This window comes from Balaenoptera physalus, assembly GCF_965194825.1.
Source record: "Balaenoptera physalus genome assembly, chromosome: 20".
NCBI lineage: Eukaryota > Metazoa > Chordata > Mammalia > Artiodactyla > Balaenopteridae > Balaenoptera > Balaenoptera physalus.
In genome coordinates, this window is record NC_138901.1 from 63,020,746 (window position 1) to 63,030,181 (window position 9,436).

Genomic DNA, 9,436 nt, shown 5'->3' on the forward strand with positions numbered 1-9,436 from the left:
AAAATGACTTCTTTGACAGCTAGAACCTGTTTTTACATCTTTTGTGAATTTCTTCAAAGCACTTCCACTGCACTGACATTTGTCAGTGTTTGTTGGGCCTTTTGCCCTTTCACTCAGCCATTATTACTGAGCCTCAATTATGTAGCAGGCACTACTCTAGGTCCTAGGGATTTAGCAGTGAACAAAACAGATGAAGGCTCTTTCCCTCTTTGATAGGGAAGACAGACACTAAAAACGCTTGAACAAAAATGAACTTTAGCAGCGATACAAGCACACAACACACACACAGCTGCTTCCCAGGGTGACGAAGCAGGGGAGGAGAGAGGTTCAGAAGGCGCGCAGGTGGGAAGACCGGCCGGCAGGCTGGCCCCCTGAGCAGAGGCCTGGATGAAGACCACTGGCCACGGAGACAAGAGCAGGTACGAGGCCCTGCGGCGGCACTGAGCTGGGAACGTACAACAGCGAGAGAAGAGCCGGGTGGTGAAGGTGGAAGGACGGTGTCAAACAGGCAGGTGGGGGCGGACAGTAAATCCTCTGAGGGAATGAAGGGAAGCAGGGAAACCTGCGGGGAGACGATTACAGGAGCCCAGGCAAGAAGCAATGACGGCCTGGACCAGAGCGGTAGGGCAAGAGGGTGAGACGGCGGTGACGTGGATGCCTTTTGATGGCTGATTCAGTGCAACTTGCTGGTGAATTACACGTAGGGAATGAGGAAGAAATCACAGATGATGCTTAGGTTCTTGGCCAAAGCACCAGCTGAATGGTGGTGCCATTTAGAAAACGGGCTGCCTTGTGAGAAACCAGTTTGTGAGGGGCAGAAATCAAGTGACCCGTTTCGGCGGGGAGGGGCACTTATAGGGGTAGGGGGTAAGAGGTACAAACTATTCGCTACAAAATAAGCCACAAGGATGTACTGTACAACTGTACAACATGGGGAACATATAGCAAATATTTTACAACAACTACAAACGGAGTATAACCTTTAAAAACTGTGAATCACTATACTGTACACCTGTAACATATAACATTAGACATCAACTATACGTCAACAAAAAAAAGTTAAATCAATGCAGGAAAAAAAAAAGAGAGACCCATTTCGAACATGTTAAGTGTGAGACGACCATTAGGCATTCAGATCAGGATGTCAGGTAGACAATCTGACCCACGAGTCTGCAGCTCACGTACGGGCGGGGGCTGAAGATGTAAAACTGACATTTAAAGGTATGGGACTAACTGCTGTCTCCTAGTGTGTGAGGGCAGAGAGAAAACAGAAGTGGGCCAAAGACAGCCCTGAGGCCCGCTACCTTTACAGGTGACCCGGGGAGGGCAAGGGACCAGTGAGGTGTCCCAGAGCCAAGCGAATGAAGGGTTTCCAGGAGGAGACAGTGATCACCCAGGTTGAGCTGCTAGTAAGCAGAGCTGGTAAGATAAGGACTGAGAACTGGTGACCTTAATAAGGGGGGCTTCAGCGGAGTATGAAGGAGGAAAACTGAGTTATGTGCAAGCGAGAGCTGGAAGACCTGTGCGTACAGAAAACTCTCTGAGGCCATATGTACTGCTTTAGGGACAATAGAGTTGGCTGCTGTAACTCTAGCATCACGCTAGCTCTAGGCAAAGAGGAAGTGTGAAATCAGAGCTACTGAATGAATGTCAGATCTGAAAACTCCCAATACGTCAACCCACATTAAGAAACCCGAATGCATATGAAAAGATGCTCAACATCATTAGAGAAATGCACATCAAAACTACAGTGAGGTACCTACCACCTCACACCAGTCAGAATGGCCATCACTAAAAAGTCTACAAATAAATGCTGGAGAGGGTGTGGGAAAAGGGAACCCTCCTACACTGTTGGCGGGAATGTAAGTTGGTGCAGCCACTGTGGAGAACAGTATGGAGGTTCCTCAGAAAACTAAAAATAGAGCTACCATATGATCCAGCAATCCCACTCCTGGGCATATATGCAGACAAAACTATAATTCGAAAAGACACATGCACCCCTCTGTTCATAGCACTATTCACAATAGCCAAGACATGGAAACAACCCAAATGTCCATTGACAGATGAATGGATAAAGGAGATGTGGTACATATATACAATGGAATACTACTCAGCCATAAAAAAGAATGAAATAATGCCATCTGCGACAACATGCATGGACCTAGAGATTATCATACTGAGTGAAGTCAGTCAGAAAGAGAAAGACAAATACCATATGATATCACTTATATGTGGGATCTAAAATCTGACACAAACGAACTTACCTGTGAAATAGAAACAGACCCGTGGTTGCCAAGGAGAGGGGGCTGGGGAGAGGGACGGACTGGGAATTTGGGGTTGGTAGATGCCAACTATTACATTTGGATGGATAAACAACAAGGTCCTACTGTAGAGCACAGCAAACTATACCCAATCTCCTGGGATAAACCGTAATGGAAAGGAATATTAAAAAAGAATGTACATATGTGTACAACTGAGTCACTTTGCTGTATAGCAGAAATTAACACAACATTGTAAATCAACGATACAAAGGAAGGAAGGGAGGGAGGGAGGGAGGAACCCAAATGGCTGAGAGCCAGAGAGCGCCCCGCCCACCCCATTCTGTTCCCAGCACGATTCTTCATGCTCTTCCCTCTGCAATGAGGACAAACAGGCAAAACATGAGCTTCGCTTCCTCTCTCATATCTGGTGGACACTGGGGACCAACGGTACTTAATTAGCGTTGTGACTGGTAGCTGAACCAAGAGACAAGAGAAAAAACTTCCCTTTCTGCTCCCCAATTTTCCAGAGATGATATATAATAAAAATCAACAGATATATTATGAAGACGTCACCACGGGGTTAAAAAAAACAACCACCACCAGTGGTCAAGTCATTTAAAGAAAGTATCTAATTCCAAACCCTCTGAGACCTTAGAAACAGCCACAACTTCCAAAATGAGTAACTTTCCCTCCCCCAATTCAGATACCTTTCTGTTTCCTTTACGGCAGCCTAAGAGTGAAGCCCTTTGTGGCAAAAAAGGCAACTGTCCAAAAAATAGTCAGGTTTCCCTACCTGACAAAGTGTCTTCTGATAATTCCTTTTCTCTTTCAATTTTTTCCTCTAGAGTTGAAATGCAGAATTCATAACCAGCAAGAGCCAATTCCTGCCTGTAAAGCAAAGAGCATCAATCAGCTGTACACCTTTCACAAAGCGCTCTTCTGTCCTCGTTTTTCCAGCTCAGGTTTACATTATCAAGTGTAAGACGGGAAGAGGGAATTTTGTTTAAAGTCTCTAAGAGGTGTCAATCTGCCCTTTCTCAAGAGTTTGGGCTTTTTTTGGTCACCTAATTAACGTTAACTTAAGACAGAGTTTCAATAACCGACATGAGCAGCCGTCCCCTCACCTCCCACTAACACGGTTCAGAGGGGTCAGCTCCTCCACGCGAGAGCCTCACGCCTGCTCAAAGTGATGCGCTACCAACGGAGGCGAGGGCCCCTGCAGGAAGGGTTCTAACTGCTGACCTCACTCAGTTTCTGGAGGTCTGTTAGCTCTACACTCCTCCCAAGCTGCAGGTCTCTGATGCAAGTTTTCTTTACAGAAATGGAACTCCTAGCTAGGGCACGAGAAGGCATTTAGCCCCACTCTCAGGACCTCAGTCAACTGGAGAGGGCACCCAGGCAGCAGGGAGACTGACTCTGGACAGAACAAGGGTCATCTGCTGGTTTCTACAGAGACGCACAGAAACACGACATAAACTCTGACTCCATCCACAAGCTCAGCCCTGGTTTCTGCTCTTCCATTTTGGCTCTTAGCTTCTCACCACAGGTGGCACTACCAAGCTCACCTCTTCTCCTCTCGTGCTTTGCCAGATGACCCCGCTGTTCTACTGTTCTCAGAAGAACCAAACCTTGGCAGGAGGGACCCTATTGGATCAGGGCACGGAACGGGGGGCGCTGCCCACAAGGCATCCTGAGTCACAGCAAAATGTCTACCAACGACCCCTCCCAACTCGCATCAGCCTTCCTCAGCCTCAGGACCCGGCCACACATTTCCTGGTCTCATGCGTTTCTCAATAAATCAAAATGAAAAAACACTTTTGAGTAACTTCCAGGCGAACTACTAGTGGGTACTACACAGCGTTCACCTCTTCAGAGACTACGGATGTGTCTTACCCTCCACTGTTACTACCTCTGGGCTGCTTCTTACCCTGGGAGTTCATACCCCATCCGTAGCTAGTCCTGTTGGTCACCCGTCCAGGGAGACTGACCAGGCTGCAACGCTCTCCTGCATGGACCAACCGCAAAGCTCCTCTAAGGACTCCAAGTCAGAGCCCCTCAGAGGCCCTGGCCCATCTAGTGCCCAACCAAATGCCCGGAGACGGACTGGGTCCCGCTGAGAATGAAGGAGCTGCTGACTAGAGCAGCAGGGACCAGCGCCAGGGCCCCTGGCCTCAGTGGGCACTCTTCCTACAGCACCAGGCTTGAGATCACTCCAAACTTCTGGTACCCACCTTCTGCAGCAACGATAAAGCAAAGGAAAAGCCAGGCTTACTTAGGTCTTTCCTTAAATTTACCCCAAAATATAACTCTCTAGAGGAGCTCTCTGCTTACATCCTCGGGTTTCTTCTTTGAACCCCACCTAGAGAAGGAAGGTACCAGGCCTCTCTCATCCACGGCACACACCCGGATTGTCCCCTAAAGCCTTTCCTGTGTACCCGCAGACTCTTCCTTCTTTGTAACAACTTAGACTCATCTAACACTTTTAACTCAGCACTGCTTTCTGGTCCCACCTGCAGGTCTCTCCTCCACTCCTAGGTATTGTTTCCTAAAACCTAGCTACCAGATAATCTCTATGGGCTTTAAAAGCTGCCTGCTGAGCTAGCCACTAAGACACTCCCACAGCAACTCTCTCATCATTTAATTTTATACCTAACTTCCTGGTTTGCTGATCCTTAAACCAGCAAAATACATTATCCCCAGCAGCCTCTACAGTGCTCCCTCCTCTCCTAGGAAAAGCTAAACTAAGGTTCTAAGTACAACTTCCCTTCCCAGTTCAAGTAGGAACAGAAAACTTGACTAGATTTGTCACGGTGCAGCCAAAGGTATGAGGGCTGCATGTCCCGCTCAGCAGGCTAATGGAAACAGCAGGGGCAAACCCAGAAAAGACTCAAGATTTCAAAGATGAGGGACGGAGCGCTATGAGTGCGACACCTAAGTTTTGGAGACCCAGGTGATTAGCAGGTAAATGAAAAGTATGCAACATCCCAGGGTCAAAGTTCTGCCCACAGCCCTACTCCTTGGCTGCTTCCACGCCTAGATTCTGACTATACTTACCTATTCTGAGCAGCATAAATAGTGGCCAGCTTTAGAGAGATTTCTATTATCGCATTGTCTTCCTGTTGGGAAAAGGAAAATGAAGGAAATTCATAACAAGTAAAATTTGCTCATGGAATATTTCAGATCAACTTCTAGACTGACTTTGACCTGAAAGCCATAGTCTTTAGACTTCTGGAGCAATCAGGCAACTGTGAATTCCTCAGGTACCATGCTTTTGCATGAATGAAAGACTGGCAATTTTTATACCAGTCTTAGGGAAAAAGAATTCCAACTCTTTGGCCAAAGCACACGTGGGGGCTGGGTGGAGTTTATAGGAAGTAAGACTTTTGAAAACTGCTTCGGCTAGGGAGCAATCCTACATCACGCCCTTACCTGTTGCATGCCCCCTCCAAGCAGGTGACTCATTGTTGCTTTAAAAAGTTTTTCCGCCTAAAAGCATAAGGAAAAGATTTTTGTTTTATTTGGGTCCCCTATCCAGATGACCCTGGATTCTAAGTACTAGTCTGATGTACCATTCCTTGAAAAACACAACACACACACACACACACACACACACACACACTAACACTCACACATACAAAGAGAAAGGTAACCTTGTGGTGGGAAAACAGACTAAAATACCAGGACTGCACATCCTCTGGGCACCTTGAAAACTATTCTGTGATGAGTAGAAACCAACTTCAGAAATTAACTTCCCTTCCAAACCCACTGTGGCAGAGACTGGAAACTATCCCCTAGTATTCACCCTCCTCTCCGTCTTTTTAGTTAGACTCTCCTCAATTTCTACCAGGCCAAGCCTCCTTTGCAGTTAGGTGTGGTCATATGATGAAGCTGTGGCCGAGAGATGCACGCAGAACGAATGTGAACAATCTCTAAATCGTATTCTATAAGGAAGCTGCTTGCCCTCCATCCCCTCCTTCCCTCCTGCAGGCTGGAGGTGAGCCAGCTCTCTTACGCAGATGAGGACATATCTCAGAAGGGACCTGGGCTTCTGGGCCACTTCATGGAGCAGAGGTACCTGCCCATCTTCAGGGTTTAGCTACCTCTGGACTAATGCATTAAAGGGAAGTATGCTTCCTTCTTATTTGAGTCACTCTATTTTGGGGTCTCTTTGTTACAGCAGCTTAGCCTGTACCCTTACTAACAGAGGTTCCTTCAGGCTACCCCTTCACAAATTCATGACATTACAAAGTGATTTACTTACATTTTCAAGCTGACCCCGTATAAATGCTAAGTTGGCCATCTGAAAATTAATTACAAGTTGTTTTTCAGTTTAGAGCATTGTATTCCTACTTACTTCAAAACCTTTAAGCTGAAGACTCCCCTTTGCTTTCACCCTCTAGCTAAAAAAATAGTCCAGAGAGAAAAGTATGTCACTGATCTGCCAGTAGCAAAGTACAGCAATGGTGTGAGAACAAATACGTGCACAGACTTTGATGATGACAAACCAAATCTAGACCCACTCTTCACTGAAGAAACAAATATTAGTGATATTCATTTCTTTTTTGTCTGGCATTGAGGCGTCTTGTAAGTGACACCCCAAGAGTAATAAAAATTGAAACCAAAAGAAAACTTAGTAAAAACAAAAACCAAAGAGCTTCAGGGCCTGCTGCAGGTCAGGAACATGAGTCAGGAGCCTAACACCCTTCTCCTGCATCCACCCTTCATCATCAACGGCTCAGACTGGTGAGCGGAGTTACCAAATCGTAAGTGTAAGTGATGGCCTTCTTGTTATCACTCTTATAGGCAAGACGAAGAGCATCATGCAGAATTAGCTCTGCCTCTGCTGGCTCATCTTTCATGATGCACAACTGAAAAGAGAAAACAAAGAAAATAACAGAAAATGAAACATAAAGAAAGCAGATGCCTGTGCTACCACACGGAGGTGGGTACAGCTACATATCGCAACACACAGAAGGAAGTTATTCATTCATTCGTCACATACTGACTGAATTCCTACTATGCACCAGGCATTATGTCTACAATGGTGACAGGGAGTTCAGCCTCCCCTGCAGCTCTGTTTGGCCACATGACAAAACTCTGGCCAACAAATGCAGGCAGCAGGAATGTAAGCACTTTTTATCAAATCTTATAAGGAAGCTGCTGGCCCTACATCCTCTTTCTCTCTTCCTGCAGGCTGGAAGTGACCCTGGAGGACAAGTAAGCTTAATGACAACTAATGATAAAAGCTAGGAAGAAAAGCAACAGCAAGGAACAATAAGGGGTCCCCCTGAATGGGAGTCAGAGAAGCCTTCCAAGGAAGTGACAGTTAAACTGAGCTAAGAAGGAAGAGAGTCAACCAAACAAGGAATTGTGAGGAAAATGACCCAAACAGAGAGTAGGGGACGAGCAAAGGCCCTACAGGCTGAAGAAAATGGTTCTTCAAAAACCAGTCAAGGGCTTCCCTGGTGGCGCAGTGGTTAAGAATCCGCCTGCCAATGCAGGGGACACGGGTTCGAGCCCTGGTCCGGGAAGATCCCACGTGCCGCGGAGCAACTAAGCCCGTGCGCCACAACTACTGAGCCTGTGCTCTAGAGCCCACGAGCCACAACTACTGAAGCCCGCACGCCTAGAGCCCGTGCTCTGCAACAAGAGAAGCCACCGCAATGAGAAGCCCACGCACCGCAACAAAGAGTAGCCCCTGCTCGCCGCTACTAGAGAAAGCCCATGTGCAGCAACGAAGACCCAACGCAGCCAAAAATAAATAAATAAAATAAAAATAAAAAGAACTAATTAACTCGTTCTAAAAAAAACAAAACTCAAAAATGAAAGGAAACAGATGTGAAGGGAGGATGGCGAGCCTGACGATGATTTCCAAATAGGTACGCAACGCAGGGTGGATCCTGTAGGGCCTCACAGGCCACGGCAGGGAGTCTGGGTTCTATCACAAACGCTGTGGGAAGTCATTCAAAGTTTATGGGCAAGGAAGTGATACGATCCGATTTACATTTAAAAAATCACTCCGGCTGCTGCATGAAGACTGGGTGGCAGGGGGCCAATAGGGCAGACGAGACGCGGAGTTAGGAAGCTGCAGCAGCGTGGCCAAGGTGACAGCAGGAGAGACAGAGAAAAGGGGGCAGATCTGAGAAATATTTTGGACTTGGTGGCAAAATCCAAAAAGGATCTGTTGCTGGACTCTAAGTATATCAGGAGGTGGTAGTTAGGGACCACAAGTTTTAAGAATGACTATGAAGCGTCCAGGCTGGAAAACTAGGTAGGTGGCAGTAAAGAGGAGATGGTGAAGGGAGGTGTCGGCGGGGGGGGCACTTAAGATCAGGGGTTAGTCTGGGGCAGGTAAAGCCCCAAAGAGGAGCTGGCACGTCGGCACACCCCGCAGTCTGCGGGCATCAGTGTGGACGTTGTTGGCCAGGTGGCGGCAGTCAGCCCAATGGAAGAGACGCGATAACCCGAGGAGGGGGAGAGAGAGGACCAAACCGCGCACGGCCCGCATTAAACTGCAACATCAGGACGCCACACGTGTACACAGTTCTCCCGACCAGCGCTCTCACCCCCAACGCTGGCTAACTCCGCTGCCCCCGGCGCCTCCTCCACCTGCACTGGAGACTCCGGGCCTCCGTCCACCGGTGTCACCGTCACTGCAGGCCCTCACCTTGGCTCGCTTCAGCAGCTGGATGATCTCGGCCTCGGCGTCCCCGGCCGCGGCCCCGCCCGCGCCCTGCCGCTCCCGCTCCTGCTCCGCCGGGGCGGGCCTCGAGGACCAGGCGAGCGCTGCGGGAAGGGGCGCTGAAGTCACCGCGCCCGGCCCGGCCAGCCCGGCCCGCCCAGCCCGCGGGCCCGCGCCCCTCACCTGCCAGCAGCGGCAGCAGGCCCGGGCCCAGGCCGCGCGGCGCCTCTCGGCACGGCGGCACGACCGCCACGGGCGCTCGGCCTCCCGCCGGACCCGGCAGCAGGCGCGCCGAGCGGCTCCGACCCCGCCGCCCCGCCACCCGCAGGAGGTCTAGGGCCAGGCCCGCACCCAAGCGCCGGTACATGATCGCCCGAGTCCTCTGCGGACTGCGGACTGCGGCCCGGGCCGCGGAAGTCCCGCCCCCGGAAGTCCCGCCCCCGGCGTCGAGCGCCCTCCGATTGGCCGGGACGCACGCAACGTCACCGCGTCC

The 9,436-nt window shown here is 49.3% G+C and overlaps 1 protein-coding gene across 8 annotated transcripts in view; it reads right to left on the reverse strand.

Annotated features, from left to right (window-relative positions):
- TTC19 (tetratricopeptide repeat domain 19) overlaps positions 1-9,435 on the reverse strand; it is a 33,684-nt gene extending 24,249 nt beyond the window's left edge. For 4 of the 8 annotated variants that reach the window (XR_014257424.1, XR_014257425.1, XR_014257426.1 and 1 more), the window contains exons 1-7: positions 9,127-9,413; positions 8,929-9,047; positions 7,019-7,129; positions 6,523-6,561; positions 5,691-5,747; positions 5,316-5,377; positions 3,055-3,149 (exon numbers count right to left, since the gene is read on the reverse strand). Coding sequence is in view for 5 of the 8 variants with exons in the window: in XM_082441081.1 (XP_082297207.1) it covers positions 3,055-3,149; positions 5,316-5,377; positions 5,691-5,747; positions 6,523-6,561; positions 7,019-7,129; positions 8,929-9,047; positions 9,127-9,310 (667 nt within the window). In the remaining 3 variants the exon portion in view is untranslated. Of the gene's footprint in view, positions 1-3,054; positions 3,150-5,315; positions 5,378-5,690; positions 5,748-6,522; positions 6,562-7,018; positions 7,130-8,827; positions 9,048-9,126 lie in introns of those variants that run through there. The other 4 variants (XM_082441083.1, XM_082441084.1, XM_082441082.1 and 1 more) reach the window with 4 other exon arrangements.
- Between the last annotated feature and the right edge of the window lies 1 nt (position 9,436).